General features: G+C 30.8%; 5 protein-coding genes across 6 annotated transcripts; 1 reads left to right on the forward strand and 4 right to left on the reverse strand.

Moving 5' to 3' along the window:
* Positions 1-920: 920 nt before the first annotated feature.
* On the reverse strand, positions 921-2,530 carry LOC113847963 (protein ECERIFERUM 26). The gene is made up of 2 exons (XM_027477298.1): positions 2,111-2,530; positions 921-1,835 (listed from the first exon to the last, which is right to left on the reverse strand). The coding sequence occupies exons 1-2, from the start codon at positions 2,528-2,530 to the stop codon at positions 921-923; spliced, it is 1,335 nt and encodes a 444-aa protein (XP_027333099.1).
* Positions 2,531-4,381: 1,851 nt separating this feature from the next.
* LOC113848211 (50S ribosomal protein L33-like) lies at positions 4,382-5,822 on the reverse strand. Its single transcript, XM_027477622.1, has 2 exons — positions 5,741-5,822; positions 4,382-4,725 (listed from the first exon to the last, which is right to left on the reverse strand). Exon 2 carries the CDS (start codon positions 4,713-4,715, stop codon positions 4,542-4,544), a length of 174 nt encoding a protein of 57 aa, XP_027333423.1. The 5' UTR covers positions 4,716-4,725; positions 5,741-5,822; the 3' UTR covers positions 4,382-4,541.
* Positions 5,823-11,211: 5,389 nt separating this feature from the next.
* LOC113847367 (V-type proton ATPase subunit c''2) lies at positions 11,212-15,159 on the forward strand. 2 transcript variants are annotated; one of them, XM_027476429.1, is made up of 4 exons: positions 11,212-11,503; positions 11,587-11,664; positions 14,432-14,631; positions 14,676-15,142. In XM_027476429.1, the coding sequence occupies exons 1-4, from the start codon at positions 11,379-11,381 to the stop codon at positions 14,864-14,866; spliced, it is 594 nt and encodes a 197-aa protein (XP_027332230.1). In that variant the 5' UTR covers positions 11,212-11,378; the 3' UTR covers positions 14,867-15,142. The 2 variants fall into 2 exon arrangements, with proteins under 2 accessions (XP_027332230.1, XP_027332231.1); XM_027476430.1 differs by having other exon boundaries at positions 11,215-11,503; positions 14,432-14,602; positions 14,698-15,159.
* Positions 15,160-17,067: 1,908 nt separating this feature from the next.
* LOC113847329 (6-hydroxynicotinate 3-monooxygenase-like) lies at positions 17,068-20,213 on the reverse strand. The gene is made up of 4 exons (XM_027476352.1): positions 19,114-20,213; positions 18,306-18,610; positions 18,007-18,217; positions 17,068-17,737 (listed from the first exon to the last, which is right to left on the reverse strand). The coding sequence occupies exons 1-4, from the start codon at positions 19,360-19,362 to the stop codon at positions 17,201-17,203; spliced, it is 1,302 nt and encodes a 433-aa protein (XP_027332153.1). The 5' UTR covers positions 19,363-20,213; the 3' UTR covers positions 17,068-17,200.
* Positions 20,214-23,148: 2,935 nt separating this feature from the next.
* LOC113847330 (6-hydroxynicotinate 3-monooxygenase-like) lies at positions 23,149-26,051 on the reverse strand. The gene is made up of 4 exons (XM_027476353.1): positions 25,803-26,051; positions 24,432-24,736; positions 23,922-24,132; positions 23,149-23,667 (listed from the first exon to the last, which is right to left on the reverse strand). Exons 1-4 carry the CDS (start codon positions 26,049-26,051, stop codon positions 23,149-23,151), a joined length of 1,284 nt encoding a protein of 427 aa, XP_027332154.1.
* Between the last annotated feature and the right edge of the window lie 1,834 nt (positions 26,052-27,885).

Here is a 27,885-nt window from a genome sequence, read left to right on the forward strand (position 1 = left end):
AAAAGTAATTTTAAATTTTAAATTTAGTTTAAAATCAATTTTAAATTTAAATTTTGTTAAGATTAGTTTTAAATTTAATTTTAAATTTAATGTTTAAGCTAAAATTAGTTTTTAATATATTTGTGAATTTAATTTTTAAGATAAAATTAATCTATTTTACGTACCGTTATATTAAATTAGTACATTTAAGAAGATTTTAGTAATATTTATTAATTATATTATATTTTATAGAATTTTATAAAATATTTATTATCATTTTTAATTTATTTTTAATAAATAGAGTTATGATAAAAGTTTAAATTAAAATTTTTAAAAATAAAAATTAATAATACAAATAATAATAAAATTATTATGTTATAATATTTTAAAAATTAAAAATTAAAAATAAATATAATTAGTAGAAATTAATTTAAAAATATTTATTATATTTTAACATCTTTAATATAATAATCATATTTTTAAAATATTATTTTAAATATTTAATTTTAATTATAAGAATTAAAATTAATAAAAAAACTAATCATCAAAATAAAATTTTGTGAATTAATATAGCATGAAAATTTAACAAGTAAAAACATTATACAGTATCTTTATACATATAAATTTAAATAAATAAAAAAGAATTTAATTTTAAAAAGTAAATTTACAACATTAAATTATACAAATACAATCAATCAAAAAATTAATTTAACATCAATCTAAAATTTTTAAATCAGTTTAATATTAATTATAGATTATACTTATAAAACTGAAATTTTTTGCGTAACACTAATCACGGAGGCTATGTATCAATAATTAGAGACTAGTGGACAACAATGTTCAGTCATTAAAACTTATATCGATGGTGACAGCAATATTATTTTAAACAAACCTAGTTCAGTAGATGCAAGCTATTACATATAATTAAGCACAAATAATATTCATTGACATTTCATCAAGATAATGGGAGAGAATTGTGAAATAAGATAATCTTCACAAAGCTTAATCGCTTCCTCCTCCTTAAGTGTCACCATAGCAACCCTGCTTAAGGGACCCTCCCCTTTTGGAGAAGAGAGAATCAAAACCTGTCCTTGTCCCAAAACTGGTTCTATGTAATAAGAAACATGAATGGGTTTCAACCTATCTTGAAATACAGCTAAATAAGGGTCCACATTCTCTAAGTTAACACATACCAGATCATGACCGTTTATCATTGTAGGTGAATTTATGTCATTATTTTCTAACCACTCAATTAGATCCATAATCCCCTCAGAGTCCATTTTAGCCACTACATCTTTTATGGTCCTAACAGCTTGTGGGAAATGGTTATATTCTAAATTCCCTTCTGAATGCACCTTATTATAGACCATGCAATTCCCAAAGAATCCATTATCTAAGCCCAAAACTTTCCTTACATCCAAACATATGGACATGTCAAGAAGACCATTTCTCAATCCCTTGACTTTGCTCAAAGAGACCCAAAACAACCCTGCTAAAGCCTCGAAGGGTGTTATTGGGCCTGATGTACAATTGGGTTGGGCCATGGACATGCAAGCCTGAACCATGTGGTCTGAGAAACTCAGGGAAATTGTAGTGTACTTTGCTTCCTTTGCACAAATGGGTTTCTCAATTAAGGATTTATAGTAATGTATTAACTCCATATGGGGGTAGTGATTGGGCTTTATGTTTCCTAGTCTTCTAGGAGGTAAAGGGATGAATAGTGGAGGAGTATTCATTTTGTTGCCAAATGAAATGTCAGCCCAGGCCTTCATGAATGTGGTTGCACAAGTGGAATCTGCCAAGAGATGAACGCAGCTTAGGCCAATTGCTAATCCTCCTTCTTCAAATTCAGTTAGCTGAAATTAAGACCAAAGTTCAAATGATCCACATTTTAAAACATAAAAAATGAATTTAGCTATTCCATATATTATTAGAAACTCTTGGATCATTTAACCAGTTTTTACCATATCCAAATCATTTAGTTTTTCCAAGAACTTATTGAAATGCAAGAGTGTCATTAATATGAATTTTTACCATAATTAATTTAAAAGCTAAATTAACAAACACTTTCTAATTGATTAATAATATATTAAAATAAAAGTTTTTGTTTTCAGTAGTATAAAATTCTAACCTGGACATAAAAAGTAGACCAATAATAAGGTTTGTGAAACATGGTCTCCCAATACACAAGCTGAAGTTCCTTTTCCCTATCAACACATCTAAGCCACCCCTCAACACTCCCTTTGGCTTTTGCCTCCACCATTCTGACCCCAGCATCATTGCATTTGATCTTCCATTGCCCTTTCTCATCCCTTATCAACCGTCCACTCACTTTGGGAAAATGGGTAAGCATCTCTGACAAAGTCTCTCTCAACTTCTTGGTCACTTCTCCAAGTCTTACTTCTCCTGAAGTTTGGTAATAGTAAACCATCCTAATGTGGTTATTCTCCATGTAACGATCCAAAACTGATAAGGGGAAGTACTTTCCTGGTTCTACTGGCTTCGTGCTCACCACAGTTCTTTTGCAAATGAAACTTACTTCGTTTTCCATTTTAAATATATGGAATATATAACACAGAGTACCTAGCTCTTCTTTTAGTAGTACTAGCTAGAGTAAGGAACTGGTTATGAATCTTTGATAATGATGTTATAAATGATATATGTTTAGTTTTAGGCACGTATTGCCGCAGCATTATGTTAGTGAGAAATGAAATTAGAAGGCGCAGATAAAGGGAAACAAAGTTTTCATGTTTACCCGAAAAACAATTAACCCGCCTAGACATGAGGCAATGGTATGTTCATGATTCGTGAATGTTGGCTTACTTTGGGATTATCGTATGTGTGTGCAATTTGGAATATCGTGCATGCAAGACTTTCAGAAAATATCGCTTACAAAACACTTAGATAAAGGCTAGTTTTATTTATTTATTTATTTTTGTTATTCATATTGTTTCCTTGACATTTTTTGTGACAAAAATATACTTGAGACGATCGGTGACATTGTATTATCTTTTTAAGACTTTTTTTTGGTAAGTTTGGTTATATCCTTCGTATTTTTAATGTTATTATCAGTTAAATTATTACAATATAGAAAATCTATTATATGGTTATGTTATAACTTAAGTTTTAGAACAAATTCTTTCACTCCAACATTCTCTCTATGTAGCTGTCCATATTATACAATATTAAACATTCATGCAAGGTTAAGAGTGAAGGTGGTATCCTGTCCACTGATTCAGAGTAAACTTTCGATTTTCTATAATACATATTTTCTAACAGTTACTTTTTCTTTAATTAATAATTTTTTTATTTTTCATTTTTTAAAAATAAATTAAGAAAATAATCATACATGCAAGATGTCTTTCTTTAAAGGAATATTAGATGAGTACTGAAAATGATCCCTTAATTTATATACCAGGAACCCAATTTATACGTCATGGGCTCAAATTTCTAGGTCAGACATCATAAGTAAGCCCACTCATCAATAACCATAAGCCCAATAATTATGGTTACTGTTCACAAAATTATCTGAGCTTTAGAAAATTTCTGACCAAAAAAAAAAAAACCTGAGCTTTTGAAAATAATTTGTGATCCATAAAAACGGTGAGAAAATTATACCTGATATTGTGTTATTAGTAACTTAGCATATATATTAAGAACATCTTTGTATATATACATTAAAAACATGATTTTTTTCCCCAATATTATACAATTAACGGTTTATTTAAGAGCTGATATCATCGGGACAAATGTAAAAAAGGATAGTTAATGCAGTAATTATAATGCTCCAACAGAAAAAAGAAATAAAAGCTTTAAAAAAATGTGATCGACAGGTACTAGAGTTTGTTTTCAGAGAAAATGGGAGAAGGTGATATACAGAGAGAGATAATTCTAAGAGGGGAAACGATGGATGAGAGAAACAGAGAGGAGTAATGTCAAAAATCTGTTCTTGTTATTCATCCAAACACCTATGTAGACAGGTTATGGTATACATAGAAGTTGTTAGCACCAGTTAGAGATGAAAAATAAATTATGCATTTAGAAACGCAACTTAATTAACAACTTATTTAATAAATTCTTTTTACATGAGGGAATCCTATAAATTTGACAACAAAACTTCTTACAGTAAGTTGACAAGAGCTTATCCTAATAAGATACTAAGATGCTTGTTGAAAGAAGCTCAAAAGATTCTATCAAGCCTATAAGTTTTTTCATACGATCTTTCAAACGTTTCCAATGTCTCTAACTACTTAGCTGACTAACTGCCAAACTTCTCATACTCTTATTTAGTGTACTGGTGGATGGTTAAATTGCTTTCAGGCATAGCATTCATTGTTGAGGTGATGTTATTTATAATATAGATATATTAATTTTCTGAAATACTATTTTTGAAGATAAAGGAAAATAATTAATCAAGCAATTGCATAAAATTCACAGCAGAAACAAATACAAACCTGAATAGAAAAGAACATAGGCTGAGAAAGCAAATGTGATAATAGTTTCAAAAAGAAGCACAAGATTGGTCCAATTACAATGGAAAGAAGCCATGAAAATGAACCATATCACTTCATTTTAGCCTCTGTAAACAGAACATGGCGATTAACTCTAGGATCATATTTTCGAAACTCAAGCTTCTCTGTAAACTGCCTTGGTTTCCTCTTAACATAGAAGAATCCAGTCCCAGCAGCAGACACTAGTTTGACAAACATCTGAGCCTTTTTCTTCTTGTCACCCATTCTTTACTCTAGCAAAAGGTAAATGAATTACTAGTAAAAAAATACAAACCCAGTAAGGGTGCATTTGGAAATACAGCTAAGTTAAGCACTTTCAATAAGTTTTTTTACACGAGTGCTTATCCTATAAATTTTACCATAGAACTTCTTGGAATAAGCTGAAAAGAGCTTATTCTGATAATCTATATTGAAATAAGCTGAAAAATACTTATGGGAACTATAAGATATTTTCATAAACTCTCAATAAGCTCTTCTCAATGCCTCCTAAATTGTTCAACACTTAACATAATCAAATGTAGTTCTTTTTTTGTTCAAATGGAAACTAGACATACTACACTAGAAATCCAGTTCAGAGAACAGGGTTGCATCAGCTAACAGTGTCTTTAAATAGGTAGAGTAACACATTTAGTTATTAGTTGCATGGAAATAAGAATGCAAAACATAACACTATTTTTAATTTCCAAATATTTGACAATTTCCACATTTCTTAACATAGTAGTACAACTAAACAGATTGAGATAATCAGGCATAAATTTCAATTTGAATTTCATGAGTCCATTAAAAACAATTAATCCAAATAATTGTATTAAACAAGAAAAGTGCAATAATAAAACGCAGAAAAGAATGCATTTTACTTAGAGTCATATATATCATAATAAATCCAATAGCAAATTACCAAGACCAAAGTGCATAAAGCTCTATAGTTTCTCTAAATATACATCCACAGAAAAGAAGGGAAAAAAGGATCCATTTTTATAAACAAATTAATGAACTCCAAAAGTTTTGCACAAATAGTAATTAAAATAAAAATTCCTTTACTTCTGCTGAACAAAACAAATGTTACAGAATCGAATACTACACTGTTAAATCAGGGAAAGGTTTACAGAACAAGAGTGAACAACAAAATGGGGAAAAAATAGAATTTGAGTCAATGATTAAAAGTGAAAAGCTGAAAATGGTTTGTTCTCTATGTTTGTTCCAATAGGGAAAAGGCGAGGTTGTGGAGAGAGAAGCGTACCTTCGATGCTGCAGAGAACAAACCAAATTAGGGTTTCGACTTTCTAAAGAATGGGGTTGAAGCTTTGATGCTTTCAGGCTGTGGGGGTCACATATGAATTTTTTTAATTACAAAAACATGAATGTAAATAGGAATGACAAAAAAAAAAAAGAAATTCATTAACAATTAAATTAATTATGTTAAAAATTATTCAAATTTCTTCCCATTATAAGTGATTAATTTTTAACTTATTTAATTAAGATAGTATTTAGAAAACATTATTTCATATTATATAAAAATTGCTAAAAACATTATTCGATCTTATTTTGCATTTGTTAAAAATATATAGCTTATAATTTTTAATTACTTTTTTATAAAATAAATAAAATTTTAGTGTTTACAATTAAAAATTATTAACTTATTTTTAGTTATTTTATTTTTATTCTTACTAATTATTTATTATGTATATTTTGTACATTTTCTATAATCTCATTATGGAAAAAAAAAATATACAATTTAAGTAAATACATTATTATAAAAATGCTTCTCACTTATGACAAAATATCACAAGTTTATTGTGCTTTAAAGATATTAAATTTATTTTTATTTAATATTTTCTTATAAAATATGAGTTATCTTAATAATTACTTTTAGGATATTAGTTAAAATAATAATAAATAGATTATTATTATTATTATTAAAAAATAAGATTAAAAATATATTAAAAGTTACACGATAGTATATTATATTATTTTTTAACTAATACCTTAAATACATACTAACATTTGTCATAAAAAAAATAATGATAAATGATAACATTGTAGGAGAATAAAAAATATTACTCTTACTTAGAAAGTAAGTATTTTTATACTTTTTTTTTTATAGGTAAAACATATATTATTAAAGAGTTTAAAGGAAATTCAAAACTCATATATACAAAGAAACAACATAATACTTATTCAAAAAAATAAAAAGCAAAAATATATTTATATAAAGTTAAAACAGATGCAATTTCGTGAGTTCAAATATCAATCAACTAACAAAATATTTTCTCCTTTACTAATAAGTGATAGTCATTTTCAAGACCTCATAATAATAGAGTCTAGGACTTCCCTTTCATCTAAAACACCATTGAAAAATACAATTCTATTTTTATGTAACTACAAAGACTACTTAACCAAACAATTAATAAATATATCTATTCTTTTTTACTACAATCAACATCAATCCAAGAAAGCAAGTGAGTCGATAAATCTAAAGGCAAAATCAATGATAATCTAAGCCAACACGCAGTAAAGTACCAGATTTGAGATGAAACTGAACATGTTAAAAACAAATGAGTTGAAAGTTTCTCCAAATCATGACAGAAACAACAAGTTATATCATCAAATTGAACACCATGAACAATCAGCAAACCTTTACAAGGAAAGTGCATTCAACAACAATTGTCAAATAAATACCAGACACTTAAAAAGCACATTCCTTCTTCATAACCTTTGCACGGCATCCGCCGTACATTAATCTACAATATTAGGACCACTAAAAAGTTCAAATAGTCATGAATACGCAGATTGCACTGAATAACAACCTAAAAAATTTGTCCTCCATACTCATTTACCTTCTTGTAGTACCTTAATAGAAACACCATCCACAATCTCCAACAAAATATTAAAGCTTGAGATCTCATGTTGAAAGAGTCTTCTTCGCTAACTAATATCCCAAACTCACCTAGTGTCATCATGAAAATCATTCTCCAATACACACGATTCAACATTCCTCGCCACTGCAAATAATCACAGAAATATCTCACACAATTGCACCTCGCCTACCCACTTATCTCTCCAAAAAAGAGTGTGCAAACCTGCACCCACACTCCTATCCAACATCTTATTCAGTCATGAATTCCCTTGATGAATAACCTCCAACAAATCACGCCACCATAAAGAACACCTGTTGTGGACTGATGGATACTAAATAGAAGAAGCTAATCTGCAATACTTAGCTTCCAACACTCGCACTCACAAAGAACTAGAACAATTAACACATCACCACAATCATTTACCAAGAAGCACTCAGTTAAACTATTGCACATTCCTAATGCCCAAGTCACTATTCTTCTACGGTCTACAAATCGTTTCTCATTTCACCCAGAGGGTTTTAGATTCATCCTTAATACTCTTCCATAAAAAATTTCTGTTGAATAGTGACAATCCTTTTTATCATTGACTTTAGCACCTTAAAAAAAAAGATAACAAGTGCAATGACATAGAATTAAGAACTACATTAATCAAAAGTCACTCTGCCTCCAATAGATAAATACCTATGCTTCCATGACACCAACCTCTTTTTAAGAGTCTCTAACATATCCTTTCATGCACTAGGCTTCCTCGGGTTAACAACTAACTGTAACCTAAGACACTTTAATAGGAAACTACCAATCTTACAATGTAGGAACTTTGCAGCCAAGTTTTCAAAGTCATTGCCAGTGTTAATCCCCAATACACAACTTTTATGAAAGTTAATTTTCATACTTGACATTAACTCAAAGCTATGCAATACTGCTTTGAAGGTTCACAAGTTCTGAACCGAAGTCTTTCCCATAATCAGTGTGTTATCCACAAATTGCAGCAAAGAAATATCCGATCCCTCTACCCCAATCTTCACACCAGAAAATAACCCACAAACCGCTGCCTTCTGCATAAGAACTCCTAACCCTTCCGCTACCACAAGAAAAAGAAAAGGGGCAAGAGGATCTCTCTGTTTTAGGCCATGCTCAATATGAACCTCTAATGTAGGATAACTATTAATCAAAGCTGATAGGCTACCCCCACACACAAAAGCTTCCATCCAATTAACCCATTTTTCTGAAAATCCAAAGCTATGTAACATAAACAAAAGATATCCCCACTCCACCGAATCATAAGTCTTCTCATAATCAAGCTTTAACACAAAACACTTCTTTTATGCCTTCGCACATAATCACATGTCTCATTAGCCACAAGCACACTATCTAACATGATTCTTATCGAGATAAAGGCTGATTGTTGTTCTGAAATTATTGAATCCAAAACTCCTTTCAACCTATTTGCCAAAAGTTTAGAAATAATCTTATAAAGGCAACCTAGTAATAAGATAGGCCAAAAATCAGATATCTGTTATAGATAAGACATTTTTGACACAAGTGCTACAAAGTAAAATAACAAAGACCTAGGTAATTTCCCATTTCTAAAAAATTCAGTAAACATACCCATCACTTCTTCCTTGATCACTCCTTAAAATTTCTTAATGAACACAAAATTAAAAACATCAGGCCCTAGACTTTTATCCCCTCACACTCCAAAATCCTCCTCCTCACTTCCTCCTCTAAAAAAGCATGAGCAAGACAGAAATTCTCGATAACTCATTAACATCAATAATAGGTCGAAGCCAACCTCTACTACTAAAATGATCTTCAAAATAAGACACCACAACTACTTTAATCTCATCAATCTCTTCAACACATCTCTCCCTAATTTGAAGCGCATTTATATTATTTCATCGCCTCTTCCCGTTAACACACAAATGGAAGAACTTTGTATTTAAATCACCCTCCTTCGCCCATCTCACACGAGCTTTTTGGGCTATGAGACTCTCCCTATTTTCTCTAGTCTTCAAAATATCACCCACCAATATTTGTTGACGCTCTTTCTCTACATTGGAAAGTTCTATCACAGAATTTTTATCATCAATCAAGCTTAATTCAGTTATCAAATCAGAAATCACCTTATCAATATTTTCAAACACCTCAATATTCTATTTTTCAATACAATCTTAACATTCCTCAACCTCTAGCTAGTTCTCTGGGCAATCCATGGAAGCGTAATATCTCTTTTCCATGCTTCTTTCACCACCTTTACAACTCCCTTATGAGTCAATCAATAATTGTTAAATCAAAATAACTTCAAACTCCATTTAATCACTTTGTGCTTTAGAATAATGAGATAATGATCAGACACATCTTTGCTCAAAACCTAAATAAAATCATCTCCCTAATAATCAAGCCAGGAACCAGAAACAAAGACTCTATTTAGCCTACTCATCATAGAAGCATCCCCTTTATCCATGTAAATTTCTTACCCACAAGTTCCATTTCCTGAATGAAAGAATTGAAACCATCCATTTCAGAAATACCATAATCTGTCTGACAATCCTTCCTCTTTTTCACCTGTCTCACAACATTAAAGTCATCCAATATACACCACATAAATTTCTTTCAATATAATAAACACTGTTTCATCAAATTATTTTCATTTTTAACTATTTTTTTTAAAATCATAATCATTTATCCAAAAATAAATAAATATAATACAAACACACTTTTAGAGTGTGATTACTTTAAAAAAATATATAATTATTATTTTAAAAAAGGAATGAAATATCTTAAACCAAGCACGAAAATAAGGACATGTAAAAATGGCATGGAACCGTGAGTTGAGGGCTGACCTTAGGGTTGGAATTCACTTATTTTAATATATTAAATTTTATAAATTTAATTATTAAATCAAAATTTCACATGAAATAAATATTTTTTCAATTATATATAATTTAAAATTATTTAATATTTTTGTCGAATAAATTTATTTTAATAATGTTTTATAAATTTAAATAAATATCTACATTAAAACTATACATTTATGAGTATTTAATTTATCTAAAATTCAATATGTATAAATATTAAAAAAATGTTACATAATTTAATAGTTAAGTTGATAAAATTTAGTGTCTAAAAAACTGTTAGATATAATAAATATTTAAAACTTAGTTTTTTATAAAATTATCATATTAGTTGTCTTTTATTTTGTAAAGATAGTATTAAATTAAATAAAAATTAATATTCTTATTTAATGAAAAAGAATATTAAAGGGTTGTTCGAGAATCAAAATTTTAGAAGTGAGGAGAAAATAAAATTTATATTTTAAATAAATATATTTAAAATAAAATATATAAATTGATTATTTATTCATAATAAATATTTTAATTTAAAATTAAAAAATATGTTCTTTTCTCTTCTTTTAAAAAAATTCTTCCAAATATATTTTTAATATTTTATTTTAAATTAAAATAATTATGTATTAATTATGATGAAAAATATATTAAGTTTATGTTAATACATATATTTATAATTTTTATTTTTTTAAAAATATTAATTTTAAATATGTTTATTTAAAATATAAATTTTCTCCTCTTTTTTTAAAAAATAAAAAATCCTCTCCAAACAACCTAAGAAAATATTAAGCTGGACACTTCAATTATTTAACTTCCAAAATCATTTAATGGAAAAACAGACTTAGCATATTCATTTTATTTTATTTTTTTGTCAATAACTTAGCAATATATTTTTACTCCCCAAAAAACGACAAACAGATTTCTTTCGCTCACCTTGGCAAAATTCGTTTAATGTTAATTGGGCCTCTATGGGCCTTTGGCGTGACTACACTAAACGACCCGCCGTTTTAATCGCATGATTTGTTCCCTTCCCCAAGAGGTGAGTGAGAGCCTCGTTCATGTTTTTCTGATTCAATATTTGGATAGCAGTTAAACGGCACGACGTTCCGTTCTCTCTCTCAGTACAGAAGAACCCTGAGATCCGATCCCAATCATTCATTTCGTTCACAACACGAAGACAAACAATGGCTTCAACGACGATGGCGCATTCAAGTTCTTGGGGTAGGGCACTCGTCGCGATCTCTCCTTACACCTTCTCCGCCATCGGAATCGCCATCTCAATCGGCGTCTCCGTACTCGGCGCTGCCTGGTATGCATTCCGTTTCCGTTTACCGTCTTACATTTCCATTTTCGTTATTCTCATGCTCCAATTCGCTTCGGTGACGCGTGTAGGGGAATTTACATCACCGGTAGTAGCTTGATCGGTGCTGCAATCAAGGCACCTCGAATCACTTCTAAAAATCTTATTAGGTAAAATTGCTATTACGCTTTTCCTCGCTTTATGTTGGATTTTTCGGTTTAAATTTAGCTGTAGATATTTATTTTTGGTGTTTCTCAGTGTTTTCGTAAAAAATAAAATATTTTAGTGTTCTTTGTGATAGTTGATGAAGTTGCTGAGAAGTTTAACGATGGTGAAAGTATCTTGTCTATGTTGATTTAACGTTGTTTTTGTTAGTTCTTTGTTAGATGTATTCGGATTTAGATAGGAAAGAACTTGTGTTGCATAGTTTTGCTTTGGTTGAGGATTGGAATTTGGAGATGAATAATTAGGATCACAGATTTTTTTTTGAGATTGCAATTGCGTTATGATGGTTCACATATTTCAGCTTATCCTCGGTGTTGTGTTCTTTTAATTCTTCTGATGGGTTGTGTTACTGTTTTCTTTTCGGCTGAAAGGAAATGGGAAAGGTTATGATAAGATCTTTAATGTTGAGTAATCAATCTAAAAATGCCTTTGTCCACGACTTACTTTGTTGTTGGCTTAGTGTTCACTTTTGTGGTTTTTTTATTTATTAATATAAAAAATATGATACCTGTGGAAGTGATTTTATTATGTATTGGGCATTAGTTTATTGCTAATGATCAATGATGATATCTTTTTTCTCCTGTCGATAATAAATGATCATATCGTCTGATGAATATAGTTGTCAACTTTTAAGCATGAAGTCTGCTGGTTTATTGATATGTGTGTACTGTGCAATATCTGAAAAAAGAAATAGAAAGAAAAAGGGAAGAAGGTAGAAAGTTTCTTTCACCTAGTTTCCTCATCCATTTGAAACCCTCTCGTCTCTTTTTGTGTCAAATAATGCTGGTGATTTACAAATTACGATTAACATAAGGGACATGATTTGAAATCTATTTGTAGTTTTTTTTCTTTGCTCAAAGTTAGAATTCACATGTGCATATTATACTGGGTGTGGGTAATTATTTCAGATGGATGTTGTACACTTTTTTACATCCATGTTGAATGAAGTCTGACTGCTCAATTTTAGTAAAAGCTTCTGTATTTTCATTGTTGATTTAAAATAAAAGGCTTACCATTGAGAGGCATTATAGTTGGAATTGTATTTCTGTTGTAGTCTGTGTCAACCTCTGTTCACACTACCACACTGGCTCTTGGATTTAGTGTGGTTCAACCCTGCATGTGGGTGTACAGTGTACCAATGACATTGACAGACTACATCCTAAGGGAAGGCCCAGGCTACTGCTGCTGTATCTAACTAGGCCTGCTTATATCATTGAAATGTTTGAGAAGGTTTACATTACCTGTAGAATATCAAACTTGGTTTGCTCTCTTAAGAGTTAACTTTGGTCCATTTGTTTTTAAGGAAAATTATCTTTGGCTCTGTTTTATAAATGAAAGAGTTTGCACTGATTTTCAATACAGGTTTTCCACAGCAAATTTTTTTATTGCAGGTCAAATTCCATTTCAAATGAAATAATACCAACAAACCCTTCTTATTAGACAAAATGTTTTCTCTAGAAAATGGCTTCCTGAAAAACATTTTCAGATCAGATATTTGAGTAAATATTTTCACCTGTAACATTTTTAAAGAAAATGATTCATTTTCGCAAGATTTTCTTTTCTTGTTTAAATTGTTCAAAGGTTTTTGATAATTCCAATTACATCACTTTAACTAATTTGGTTATTGACTGAACCCAATAATGTTGTATGATCCATGTAGTTGACCTCACTTAGTGGAATAAAGCTTTATTGTTGTTGTATCTAGCTCTACCTAATTGTTGTATCAATTAACTAAAAGAATATTTCCCTTTGCCTGTTATATTAACTTAGGAAAGTGTTCTCTAAGGTCTAAACTATGCCTTTCTGCACTCAATGATAAATGGAATTCAGGGGGAAATATTTTTCCCACCAAACACCAGAAGGTACAGAACTATTTTATTCAACACAAGCATACAGTCTATGTGATAGCTTTGTGAAGAAATATCTTTGATGTTTGAAACAAGTAAAAGCTAAGTGATACTTATGGCATGTAAAATATTAAAGTTTATCAACTCCTATGTATGTTACAGGGAGAAAGATAGTGACTGTGTGAATTGCTCTATTTTTTACCCCTAATTTGTCTGCTAATACAATGATCAATTGATCTTACAATAAAAGTTCAACTTCATTCAATTACTATTGTTTAGTGGTAAATTAAGGCTGTTGAACCTGTTATACAGAATTGACGTTTAGAATGGTTGAATTTAAGATAACACTATTTTTAGTGCTGTGAGATTTTTGTGGTTAAGATCTTTGGTTGCTTGCTTGGGCTACGTTGATTTATTGTTGGGAATCATGGGATTATTTTGTCAGCTCAAGCAACATGACCCTCTAAGCTTAGTCAGCATGAGAATGCAATTATGGTTGAGCTCAAAATGTTTTCTTTTGGCTTTTAGTGCATGTTTTTTTTTTTTTTTTTTTTTTTTTTGTTCAGAAAAAATGCTCTTTTTCAAGCTCAGTGCAATATTAGCTAATTCAAGCACACGCTTAAATAATAATAGTTATTCAAATCATTAAAGTTGAATGGTAAATTAAAGTTGTTAAACTCTGTTAATGTGAATTTCAGAATTGTCAATCTAAATGCCTGAACTTAAATATTGTTCTATTCGAGTGCTGTGAATCTTAATGTTCCTTTTATGTATGTTATCTACATAAAGTATCCTGGCACATCTAAGTTTCAAATATAAACAATTGTGACACTTGACGTTATGGTTCATGTTTGTGGTATTTCAGTGTAATCTTCTGTGAGGCTGTTGCTATATATGGTGTTATTGTGGCAATTATTCTACAAACAAAATTAGAAAGTGTTCCATCCTCAAGTATCTATGAACCTGAATCTCTTAGAGCTGGATATGCAATCTTTGCTTCTGGAATTATCGTGGGCTTTGCAAATCTTGTTTGTGGGTGTGTATTCTTTTTTACCTACATCTCATATCTTTACGTAAAATGCTCCTGATGAATTCCATCCTGCTGTTACACGTTTATTTTTCCTTTGATAGGTTGTGTGTAGGAATAATTGGAAGCAGTTGTGCGTTGTCTGATGCTCAGAATTCTTCTCTCTTCGTGAAAATTCTTGTGATTGAGATCTTTGGAAGCGCGCTTGGGCTATTTGGAGTTATTGTTGGAATCATCATGTCTGCTCAAGCAACGTGGCCATCAAAAGTTTAGTTTCCCTTCTACCAGGATGCTGTGTGGGAATGAAGTTATGGTAGCACGCAATATATTTTCTGTACTGCCAGAGATTGAAGTCTTCTCTGTTTTCGGTTGGTAAAAATGTAAAATCCAGCGTAATAGCTTGCCTCCATTACAACTTTAGGCTGTATTATTTATCAATGAGTCGTTAGAAGGTCTTGTGTATCATTAGATATATCCGTCTATCGGTTGAATTTCAATATTTTTGGAGGACTAAAACTTTCATTAATCAATAAGAAAATTGAATTTATTCGGGCTTGTGAATAAAGTCATCGAGCAGTTTTGTTGCAGTGCGGGGTTTCTATTTGGGTTTAGACATGTGCTAGTGAAGTTCATTTTGTTTGTTTAGCACAAAATTCATTTCTTTTGAGTATAGTTACAGAGAACAATATTCATGTCTGATATTACAATGCATTTGTGATTAGCAGGGATGAGTCTGAGATTCTCAATGTTGTGTAGCGGAAAAAAATATAAAACTTGATAAAAATTGCGTCCATAGGGAGTTCAAGTTGCCAGAATTAATTTGATAGGATAGCGATCAGAAAAATTGGCATTAATTATTTTCTCATTAAACGAGATTTATTTTTTCTTTTTAATTATTTTCTCCCTTTGCCAGCATAGCATTATGTACCAAACAATATTGGTTTTTTTCCTTAAGTCTCTCAAAGTGGCTTATATGCGATTGCGAGGCAACTTAAGAGGAGGAATTATTTTCAAAAAGATGGTGATTAAGAGTGTTCATTTGAAAATATTGTTTACGAGAATTATTGGCTGAATAGTATTGTCACACTTTAGCACACTCTTAATCATTAGTTTACTCTCTAACAAGTATTTTGTTTATTACTTAACTAAATTATCTTTTAAAACAATGTGTGAAGAGTGCACTAGCAAATTTTTATTTAAAATGATTTGTTGATGCCTTTTAAAAGAAAAAAAAATTATTGACTATTATTTGAATTTAAATACGTAAAAGTTTAAAGGTATTGTGAGTAAAGTTATACTAGACAGTATGATTCGAAGAAAGATTAATATATATATTTTCAAGAAACAAAATTAACAAGAGAATAAATTAAGACATTTAATAAAAAAGAATAAAGAAAACACCATTATTAATAACACTTAAAAGAAAAATATAATAGAAATTAAAAGGATAAGAGAAATGATCATAATTTTAAGATATTGATTGCAAAAGATACTACTGATATCATTAATACTTATGTTTTATAAATTGGCTCAAACCTTTGTTAAAAGAAAAGTTTTGAAAAGATCTAGAGAATTAGATTCAAGATATTCCATCTTAAAGAGTCATATTAGTTGAGGCAATACAATTTACAAGGACTTACGATAATTTTAGTTTTTTAAAATTAAATGAGGATAGACAATTTATTTTTTAATTCTCAATACCATATGATTTCAAGATTAAGAACACTTGTTTTAAGAAGGGAAGAAGGGGTAAAAACATATTATCACTTGTAAAAGTGGAATCTCAAAGCTGCAAATCAATTTCTTTTTTATAAGGAGTCTAAATAAAAAAAAATTGCAACAATTATAAAATAATTTTAGAAGAGAATCTTGCTATACAACATAAAATCTTGTTTTTTGATGTTTGTTTTAAAGTTTTAAGATCCAAGAATCAAGCAGTGATGACTAGTTTAAAGTGATAAACAAATAAATTTTAAGAAATAGTTAACAAAACAAGATATTTAAAAAGCATAAGATAACGCAAATATTGTTTGAGATGAGATGTCCAAAAAAGTGAGGAGAGTTGCTAAAGTCATGTTGGTTGTTTAAGAAAATGAGTTATTATATATTAAAATGTTTACTTGATATAAATTTGAGTGATCAGATTATATGATCAACTTCTTATTTTGAAGAAATATATGCATATTTAGTAGGTTTATGTATGCGCGCAAGTGTGCACAGTGTGCGTGTGTTTGGATCCCTTAGTATTCTTTACACCGACGTATAAGGGAAGATCCCTCTTAGTAGCTTTTTCCTTTTGTACCTGAATCCCAAGATTGAACATACGGCCGTATGTTAAAGGAACTAAAAAACTAACACACGTCGTTATGTGTGTTCGTATATATTGCTCCACAATTGGTCATTTTTCCACTTTCATTTCGAAAATCAAAAAACATTTTGTTCATATAGAAATTTTGTGATGAGATCCTAAATAAAATGAATTTGGAGATAAAAGCATTAATAGCCAAAATGAAGTTTTAGGCCAGAGGCATTATATCACTTATAGGAACCGCCTTATTAGTTATTAGTTCTATGCATTTTCAATGCAGTGATAAATAAAACTTACTGCTATAGGCATTCAGATGGTGAAATGGAGGATGGTATTGAAGCAAGTGACAAAGGCACATCATTGAAAAAAGGAGTATTCCTCTGTAGAAGCTTCTCACAATCCTCAGGCTTGGCTGATTTGGGGTTAAAAGGTTCTTGATCAGGGAGAACCAGACCTTGTTTTATGCGGCCAACAAATCTTGCATGAAGAACTTGCTTAGAAGTTACTGGTTGCCTTATGAGCTGATAATCTTCCAAAGCTGATTCTAGTTTTTCTGCTCCCCACTTCTCCAAGCATTTTCCCAATACTGCTGCATCTAATATTGACATGTTTGTGCTTCTAAGGCAGTGAGGAGTTGTGGGGTGAGCTGCATCTCCTACCAACACCACATTGTCCCAAAAGATCTTCCCTATGGGTTCACTATCATATATGAAGTTTAAGAAAGGGTCCTTTGTTTCTTTTATGACCTTTACCAACTCTGGAATCCAAACTTTTTCTGCCTCTTGCTGCATCTTCTGAATCATGTCACTATTTACTTTCGTTGTCACTGATGTTCCCTGAAAAGTGAGAAGTTTATCCCCCAAATATCAAAATACAATCTGCACTAGCTAATGTGGTAACAAAGGAAGCATGAATGCACTCTAGATTTGAGGTCAAAATAGAGAATAAGCTAGAAAGCTTTCCCATTATCCTGACAAAGAATATAATTTATAGACCTTATTTGGAATATGTTGTGACGAAAAAAATGACAGAAAAAATCATTTCAGGATTATTTTCGATCAAGGTATCGCATAATATAAGCGTAGGATGAGAGGAACAAAGTTACCTTGACTTCAGGCTCTGGCTGATTCACATACCAAATCCAATTGAGCTTTTTGTTTAGCAGCTCATAGAACACTGTGTGTGCGCCAGATGCCAAGTCAAAGTACAAGCATTTTCCTAGATCATGGTATGCCTTTCTGATACCCATGATTGTTTCTGAATTCTCAATTTTTGAAAAATCAAGAACTCCTCTCCAAGCACAATAGCCTGAATATCTGCAAAAGATAATGCTAGAGCCTTAGAAGACCTTCTTCAGATAGATGGATAGAGAAAAGCTAATTCAGATCATTTTGAAACATAAACCTCAGTTTAAAGTCAGGGAGATATTTCTGCCGGATCGAAGAGAGACAGCCATCTGCTGCAACAAGCAAATCCCCTACTATCTCTATAACCTTGCCAGTTCCTAGTACTTTAGCCTTAACTTTGACAGAACGCTTGTCATCTGCAACTTGGAAAGAGAGAAAAAGGTGACCCCATAAAAATATGTTTGGTGGCAGTGCATTGTACAGAAGGCCATGAAGATCAGCCCAATGTGCTGCTCTGAAGTTGAAACTCTCATCTCTTGTCAATGTCCTGCTAACCTTCTTCTCACTATCAGTTGCATGATTCTGCTCAGGAAATAATAACAACAACAAAATAAGATTTTTTTTGTGTGTGAGAAAGACTACAGCTTCTCATAGGATTCCTACTTCAACTATACATCAAGATTGAAATTATTAACTGCAATCAGCACTCATTCAGAGAAACACATAATTGAAATTAATTTATGATCAATTTTTAGTCATTTTGTTTCTTACATGATGTCATAAGTGTAGTGCAGAATTGAATTCAGTGCATTCATGACAATTGGCACTGTGAGACCATAGTTAAATAGATGCTACATATATTGAAGAAATTCAAGATAAAACACTCACAAGTAAAACAAAACATCAGGGGCACCAAACAAAAGTGACATTTTGGCATAAGAAATGAATAAAAGAGAATTCACCATTTCACCCTTACTAGAACATCTTGTTAGAAGGGGGGGGGGGGTAGTAAAAGGACAGAAATTAAGAATAACTGGATAAGAAAGAAATAAAGGCGAGGTGATAGAAAGTAAAAAGTGTGGCACCTGATCAATAGTTAGTGGTAAAGTGTTGTTGTGTAGGAGTTGTGGCTGTGGAAGCCAAGATTGAATGATTTGTTGAGACAAAGAGTTGAGTCCAAGCCCTGCACCAGTGGGACTTCCAGTTGGAGGTGAATAGGTTTTCTCAAGCACAAGAACATCCCAAGTAGCTAAGGTAAGAGCATGTGCACATGATATTCCAGCTATGCTACCTCCAACAATCACTGCCTTTGGTTTTCCTCCTTCACCCACCATCTTTTCTGCTTTCTCTTTAGACAACAAATAATCACACACATATGGACATGTATATTATATATGGTTCATGTTTCTCAATCTCAAACACTCCCCAAGACAGAATCACTGCCGTGAAGTTGTGACTAGGAATTAACAACTCTTTCAAGGATCCTGTTGGAGACTAGGACAGCTACCTATTGGGTTGAACCTGATTAAGGCAAGCCCATTACCATGCTCCATTGTTTTAGTCCAATCTAATAAAGAATTCTTCTTAAGACCAAAAATAATTAAACAATAAAAAATTCGTCTATAATAAAAGTGAAATTATCTTTTCGGTAGTTTATCTCTGTACATGAAAAAGTGAGTTAATCCTAATTGACATTTTCTGACGTATATTAAAGGTATCCTTTAGCTTGTAATCAAAGATTACTTTTATTAATAAATTTTAGTTTTTTTTTGTTTAATTATATTTTTAGCCTCCATATTTCAACTTAAGTATAATTTTGGCTCCTCTAATTTCAAATATTCGCATTTATTATTTTTAATTAATCAAATTAAGTCTCTTACATCAAAATCTCATACAATAATTTATAAAAACATAATAAAAGTGTAACATATTATTCATTTATATATAAATTAGTAAAAACAAAGTCAAAAGATGTTATTTGGGTGGGTCGGGTTGGATATAGGTTAATTTTGGTTTAAGTATCAATGGCTGGTTAAAGTCGGGTCCGAGTTTGGGATTTGATGATTCTCAGTAATTGAATTGAAACCCTACTAATACACATTCCAATTATTTCCATCCATTTTCTTTCTCCATATTTCAGTTTAAGCTTTGTACTTGTAATGTTGTTGTTATTGCTGCACGTTCTTTTGTTTTCATGATTACATGAAAATCAAGAATGAAGTCTCATTTAATATTCATTTTTTATTAGAAATTACATCGAAATGTATTAAAAATAAGAATATTTTACATTTTTAATAAAAATTTATTTTCTATTTTTTAACCTGGTTAGAATTTTCCTTTAATATGTAAGTATGGATTAATTACAATATAAATATGGAACTGATATTGTATATAAATGAGTAGAAATTATAGTCCATTTAGAAAAAGATTAAATTAAATATCTTTTTCTTAAACATATACTTAACATTAAAATTTATATATTAATTATTTATGACATATCAAATAATATTTTAAAAAATTAAAATGAGGTTAAATATAACTTTTAATAGACTAAATTAACATTTTAGTGTTGAAAAAATTTTAAAATGTTAAATCTTAGGTTATATATTATTTTTGTGCCTACATATTTATCTTTTTTAACTATGATGGAGGTTAATAACAATGGCTAACTTTTTATTCACTTAATTTGTTAAAAAAATTTAACAAAACTTTTTAAAGGACCAATTTCAAATGTAGAATTTTTATAGAAATAAAAAATTTATTTGTTTTTTTTATTTGCCGATGACACCTAAAATGAAGGTGAGAATTGAAGCATCTACCTTTAAGAGTAAAGGAATTTTCACCAAGAAAGAGGTTTCTAATTGAAAAATGGTGCATACTGAGAGATCAAGGATGAGATAGCATGTAGAGGTTGGCAAGAGTTAGTTTGTTGGATTGGGACTGGTAGTGAGAACTTCTGCTATTGAGGTGGATTTTAATTCTATTTGTTAGTCCTTTAAGAATCATGTTATTAGCCTTCCTCATATCATCTCATTAATTTGAAGATGTTAATCAAGGAATTTATTATTATATCTATTTCCTATTATAGGTTGTATTAATTAGAAACAGAATCAGCCTATTAATTGTACATTTAGAATTCCTAGTTTAGGTTGAATAAATTAATAATTAGATTTAATTTGCAATAAATTATTGTAAATGAAGTTGTACTGAATAACCAAAGAAATCAGAAAAGTGAAATATTCTTTACACATGAGACTATTGCTTCTTGTGCGATGGTTTTAGGTGTAATAGGTGTCATTGGCTGAACAATCTCCATAATTAGCTACTCAACTACTGTCATTTTGATGAGAAAGGCAATAACTGTGAATATTCTAGCATGGTGTTTGGACAATAAGCAAGCAATATGACAATTAAGCGCTAGGCTTGGTGTGTTCTGATCGGTTAGAAACTAGAAGTTTATCTTGTAAAAAAGTACATCAAAACTTTGGAATCAGTTTAAGGTTGCTTTTGAAATCATCACAGGCTTAGTGAAACCTTTCTTTGGTTCTCATTTAGCTCCTGGTATACAAAGTTGAAGAACTTCATCCATATTCCCACCTAATGGCTAAAAGATCATAGAGTTGTTGTCACCATTGTGGCCTTCATTTACCAAACCATAAACTTCATTGATTCTCTCGAGGTATAGAAAATCTCCTACCCTCTCATTAAAGTCTTACAGTGAATGATAGGTGGATTATTATCTAGAATAAAAGCATTGACATAGAAATCTCGGGTTAAGATTTTAAATCCATCAAGGGGAGTATCAACCAACTTTCCCTAACCCATATGTGCTATCTCATCCTCAATCTCCTGATATTTTAATCATTTTCTAATTAGAAACTTCTTTCTCGACAACAAACCTTTTTCATCAAATCATTATCGAAGTGTGAGAAGAACCACTCACAGTCAAAATTCCTAACAGTGACACATTGCTGAGCTCTAGAACCCCTAAAAATGGAACCTTGAGTCCTTTTACCCTTGGAAATGAATGTTCTAGTTCTCGGTTTCTTTTTAGGCATCATCTGCAAAATAAAAGAATTTTCAATTAGCATTGCAATTAATCATATCTAAGCAAGTTAAAACATTTGTAAATCAAAACAAACAAACACAACCTGCTTAACTTGACTGCAATGTCCCATTGATACATCATACAATTGATTCTCAACGAAGTTCACAAACAAACAGTTATGTTCAGCATTTTCAGAAGAACCCACAGATCTGTAGTGTTTAGACAATCAGTATTCAAGAATCACAATAAACTCAGTTAAAACAATTAATGGCAATTCACCCAATTCAGTTTAGTCTATTCAAATGTATACCTCTCATCATTAAGTAGAATAAAATATTCAATGTATATTATGTATGCACACCTAAGAGCTATGAGTCTCAACAATTGATCATATATGTTTTAACACATTGTTTCAAAAACTAATTGCATAACTCGTACTGCAGCATTTACCCCACATGAAGAAGTTAAACCCTAAAATTGTAATCCAGCAACACCATTCAGCAAGGTCAGTTTAAAACTCAAACAAGCAATTATGACATACACTGACCAAGCAAGATGCCCAAACTAACTTCCATTAAAAAATAAGTCATTCACACCAATCAAAGAATGGCCCAGAAAAGGTTGATCAAATCCAGCAAACTATAGTAGCAGAAATGTGTTACTAGCGAAGCTGTTTAATCGATGGTGCCAGAATAAAATTGTGTGCGACAAGATTACCTCGTACATAACCTCAATTCCATAATTTTGATGATACTGATCATTATACCTTTGATGTATATTTAAGAAAATATTATATTTTTCATGTGAGTACTTTGCTATTCATTCTACTTTAAACAAGAAAGTTTCCACTTTTTTCTGAAAATTAAATACACTTTGTTCTTTGTAAATAAGTTTTGGGATGGGATGTCAACAAAAAAGAATTTGGTGATAAAATAATTTGTAGGAGCCGAAAAAGTTTGAAGCATAAAGCCAGCACATCAGTCATGGGACTTTATCACTGTAAAACAGTTGCATAGATAGAGAGTATAAAATCAATTTTCGATGCGGTACTAAAATTTACCACTACAAGCAATCAAATGGAGGGTGGACTTGAAGCAAGTAGCAAAGGCACATCATTATAAAAAGGAGTGTTCCTCTGTAGAAGCTTCTCACAATCCTCAGGCTTGGCTGATTTTGGGTTAAAAGGTTCTTGATCAGAGAGAACCAGACCTTGTTTTATGCGGCCCACAAGCCTTGCATGAAGAACTTGCTTAGAAGTTACTGGTTGCCTTATGAGCTGATATTCTTGCAAAGCTGATTCTAGTTTTTCTGCTCCCCACTTCTCCAAGCATTTTCCCAATACTGCTGCATCTAATATTGACATGTTTGTGCTTCTAATGCAGTGAGGAGTTGTGGGGTGAGCTGCATCTCCCACCAACACCACGTTATCCCAAAAGATCTTCCCTATGGGATCACTATCATATATGACATTTAAGAATGGGTCCTTTGTTTCTTTTATGACCTTTACCAGCTCTGGAATCCAAACTTTTTCTGCTTCTTGGTGCATCTTTTGGATCATGTCACTACTTACTTTCATGGTCACCGAGGTTCCCTGAAAAGTTTTGCCCCCGAATTTCAAGGTACAATCAGAACTTAGCTGGTGTGGCAACAGAAGGAAGCATTAATAACTTGTAGATTTGAGGTTAAAATAGACACCAAGCTTTCCTATTATCCTGACACCAAATTTAACAATGTTGGGAATATGTTTTGGCATGATAAAGGGAAGAAAAAAGTTCAGGCAAATGCAGAGGGAGATTATCAATGAGGGTATCTCATAATAGTAAAGTGTGAGAAGAACACGTTTACCTCAACTTCAGGCTCTGGCTGATTCACATACCAAATCCAATTGAGCTTTTTGTTTAGAAGCTCATAGAACCCACTATGTGTACATGAGCCCAAGACAGAGTACAGGCATTTTCCTAAATCAGGGTATGCCTTTTGTATGGCCATGATGGTTTCTAAAGTCCCAGTTTCTGAAAAATCAAAGACCCCTCTCCAGGCACAATAGCCTGAATATCTACAAAAGACATTAGAGCCTTAGTGGACCTTCTTCATAAAAAACTTTTTAGTCCTCCTGTATTATGTACTACTTGCATTCAAATGAAGACACTTAGCATCCATGGCTACTTTTCCTTAACTTTAATTTTTCAAATTTAAAAATGAGAAAAATTACTAAATTAGGAAAGATAACCGCCAATGAAGTAGATACTACAGGAGTACCAAGCTACAGGCAATTTAAAAAGTACCAATAATTTGTTCCATTTTCAAGCAGAAGGAAAGAGGAAGATTAGGTCAGCACCATTCTAACCTACAAACCTCAGTTTAAAATCAGGGAGATACTTCTGGCGGATGGAAGAGAGACATCCATCTGCTGCAACAAGCAAGTCCCCTACTATCTCTATAACCTTCCCAGTTTCTAGTACTTTAGCCTTAACTTTGACAGAATCCTTATCATCTGCAACTTGGAAAGAGAGAAAAAGGTGACCCCATAAAAATATCCTTGGTGGAAGTGCATTGTACAGAAGGCCATGAAGATCAGCCCAGTGCGCGGCTCTGAAGTTGAAACTCTCATTTCTTACCAATGTCCAACTAACCTTCTTCTCACTATCAGTTGCCTGGTTCTACTCGGGAAACAAAAAATTGAATAAGCTATTGTTTTAATTTTCTTTCATTTTATTATATGTTTATTTCTTTGAGAAAGACAACAGCTGATCAAAGGGTTGTAACATAAAGATCAAAAGGGTTAATTTATAATCAACCATCTATTCAACAGAGAGAGAGAACAGTTACATAATTACAGTTAATTTAGATTAATCACTTTCTCTTTTACATGTCATATGCTCATTGCAGTATAGCAGTGCATTGCATCCGTCAATTATCATTAGAATTCAGAGCTACTATTTGAGTTCATAATATTTAGCTCTGAAAGACAGTAGTTACATAGATACTGCATGATCCACTGTCAGATCCAAGCCCAAGAAAGCCACATATAAAATGTTGAAAAATTCCACGTAGCAATTATCCAGGACATTTATGTATTCCTAATACATGATGCCAGCAGTGTCTAGAAGGTAGTTATTACGTGTGTATTTGGTAGTTTTGGACATTCTCTTTAGAGTTTCATTATCTGGGATTGCATTATTGCTGTAGTTTCTATATAACCGGTGTTTAATCATAACATAAACGAATCTCAGTTGGTATTCTATCACTGCATAATTCACATATATAAAGAGGGGCTAAGAATTAAATAAATTTCATAGACACTAAACAGGGTGACATTTTAGGCTTAACAAATAAATTAGATAATTCATCCTCACTAGCAGGAGCATACAAGTTTTAGTAAACTTGTAGAAAAATCTTTATAAAAAAATATCAATATAAAAAATAAATAAAACTTATTTCTTAAGTTAAAAACAACTTATATTCTTAAATTTTAGAGAAGTTAAATAAGAAACCTTTTCAAAAATAGAGAATCATAAGTTAATTTTAACTTATAGAAGGAATTTAATTTCTTTTAGTACATTAATTTTTCACTCGTATAAGTACTTATTGAAAACTTTATCCAAATTGGGTCAATTCTATTTCCACGGGTGGTTTCAGTTACACAAATCAAACAACACCATAATGTTCTTCACTAGAGACAGCACAATAAGGAAGAAAAAGGAAACAGAAACAAAGAAAAGGAACCTGATCTATAGCTAAAGGTACAGTAATGTTGTGGAGGAATTGTGGCTGTGGAAGCCATGACTCAATGATTAGTTGGGACAAAGGGTCAAGTCCGAGGCCTGCACCAGTGGAACTTCCAGTTGGAGGTGTATCCGTTTTCTCAAGCACAAGCACATCCCAACCAGCTAAGGTAAGAGCATGAGCCCCTGATATCCCAGCTATGCTACCACCAACAATCACTGCCCTTGGCTTTCCACTTTCACCAACCATCTTTTCTACTTTTCTCTTCAAATCTTTAAAATCCAAACATTACCATACTGTCTCACCCAAGGCTCTTAACATCATATATTGTGCCTGGTACTCTGATTCATAAGGCAAATGCACAAGCACAATGTGATATAGCTTAGCAACATCAACTATGTAGACCCTTTAGTGAATTTCATTGATAGGAAATCATAAAATTCAAGACTCCACTTCTATCCTGTCCTTTATTTTAGTGCAATTGCAGCATGCATAGAATAGAAAGCTAACACTTTTTAACTTTGATTCCGTTCTTACAAAGACTAAAATATATTTTATGTTCCTTTACCAAAAATATTCTTCAATTTAACCTCTATATGTACAGTTACCATTAAAACAAAATGAAATTATCATTGAACCTTCCTTGAGTTCCATGCATTTTATTGTTTTCAATCATTTGAAGTTTCAACTTTCAATAGCAGAAACAAACCTACTCCAGTTCTAAGTTGTGCCACATTCAAAGCAGAATAGCCTCTTAAGCCTTAAAAATAATGAAAAACACTCTTAGTTGACACGTGAAACAGGAATTAGAGTGAGTTTTGATGATAAATAATAGTAGTGCTAACTGATAATTGAATTAGCAACAAAAATGTCGTATCCAGTGAACATTTGAAAAACAAACACCATAAAGCTTTTATCTGAGAGACAAATAAATGAGAATAAAATATATGAATGGACCCACCAACCAGACATTAGAAGCGGCAAGGCGTGCAACAGATAAGGCGCCAGTGCGAAACCATATCGAGACAGGTGAGCACTTTATAGTATAAACTAGTTATATATTATATAATATGCGTGTGTTGCATGAGTTTATTTTAATTTTAAATAAGATGTTAAATAAAATTATCATATATTATAAAAATATATAAACAAAGTGATAAATTTAAATTAAATAGTTAAGATAAAAATATAATTTTTTTATTTTATTTGAAACATAAAATTAGTTTTAATAAAATCAACACTTAATAGTTATAATAAAATTTATTTTTATCATAATTTTATATTATATATGATATTTTAATATAGTATATGTGTATTTTTTATTATGATTAATAATAATATGTTTTTAGTAAGTTATGATTTATTTTACTTAAAAATTTTAAAATAATAATTAGAAATTAAAAAATTATGAATATATTTAAGATTATAATAAAAATTAATAACTTAAATAAATCAATAAATCAAATTAAAAACTAAATTAATATTTTATTTATCAATTTTTATATAATATATAATTATGTGTATCAATTTATAGTACATGTTTGTTTATATATTTTATTAAATTATTTTTTAATAATTAGAAACGATTTTATTTTACATATGAAAATGTATTTTTAAAAAACTCATAAATTTATTATTTATTAAATGATGATAAAAACATCATATACACAATATTTGTTATGATCTTCATAAAATATTATAAAATTGAAATAATCATGCAAACAATACTATATATTTTTTATTACTTAACCTTTTAAAAAATATTTTTAGTAAAAAATTTAAAATTTATGGCTAGAGCATGATACTGTGCATCGTGTGACATGTTTTCAGAATAGTATTGTTTCTGTACGAGACTATACTCTTTTAAAAAATAAAAATTAAATTACCATTCTTGAGTGACACAATACTCGTGTCACACGTCAAAAAATAGAAAATATATTTTAAAATAATCTTAAATCAATAATTAGTTTTGAAGAAAAACTTATTTAAACAAAAAAGTTGAAGAGAGATGATGAAAGTAAATTTTGAAGTTGGAGAGAAAATGGTATTATAATTTTTACTGTTATTTAATTTTAATGACATA

Source organism: Abrus precatorius, unplaced genomic scaffold (assembly GCF_003935025.1).
Source record: "Abrus precatorius isolate BTA unplaced genomic scaffold, Abrus_2018 Scaffold8, whole genome shotgun sequence".
Lineage (NCBI taxonomy): Eukaryota > Viridiplantae > Streptophyta > Magnoliopsida > Fabales > Fabaceae > Abrus > Abrus precatorius.

Excerpts from the sequence above, each read along its gene's own strand:
- LOC113847963 (XM_027477298.1), bottom strand. The coding sequence starts at position 2,530 with ATGGAAAACGAAGTAAGTTTCATTTGCAAAAGAACTGTGGTGAGCACG. Across the intron at positions 1,836-2,110 it reads GGTCTACTTTTTATGTCCAG|CTAACTGAATTTGAAGAAGG; the intron begins GTTAGAATTTTA and ends TCTTAATTTCAG.
- LOC113848211 (XM_027477622.1), bottom strand. The coding sequence starts at position 4,715 with ATGGGTGACAAGAAGAAAAAGGCTCAGATGTTTGTCAAACTAGTGTCT.
- LOC113847367 (XM_027476429.1), top strand. The coding sequence starts at position 11,379 with ATGGCTTCAACGACGATGGCGCATTCAAGTTCTTGGGGTAGGGCACTC. Across the intron at positions 11,665-14,431 it reads ACTTCTAAAAATCTTATTAG|TGTAATCTTCTGTGAGGCTG; the intron begins GTAAAATTGCTA and ends GTGGTATTTCAG. Across the intron at positions 14,632-14,675 it reads CTTTTTTACCTACATCTCAT|ACGTTTATTTTTCCTTTGAT; the intron begins ATCTTTACGTAA and ends TCCTGCTGTTAC.
- LOC113847329 (XM_027476352.1), bottom strand. The coding sequence starts at position 19,362 with ATGGTGGGTGAAGGAGGAAAACCAAAGGCAGTGATTGTTGGAGGTAGC. Across the intron at positions 18,611-19,113 it reads TACCACTAACTATTGATCAG|AATCATGCAACTGATAGTGA; the intron begins GTGCCACACTTT and ends TTTCCTGAGCAG. Across the intron at positions 18,218-18,305 it reads CTCCCTGACTTTAAACTGAG|ATATTCAGGCTATTGTGCTT; the intron begins GTTTATGTTTCA and ends TATCTTTTGCAG.
- LOC113847330 (XM_027476353.1), bottom strand. The coding sequence starts at position 26,051 with ATGGTTGGTGAAAGTGGAAAGCCAAGGGCAGTGATTGTTGGTGGTAGC. Across the intron at positions 24,133-24,431 it reads CTCCCTGATTTTAAACTGAG|ATATTCAGGCTATTGTGCCT; the intron begins GTTTGTAGGTTA and ends TGTCTTTTGTAG. Across the intron at positions 23,668-23,921 it reads AGCCAGAGCCTGAAGTTGAG|GGAACCTCGGTGACCATGAA; the intron begins GTAAACGTGTTC and ends AAAACTTTTCAG.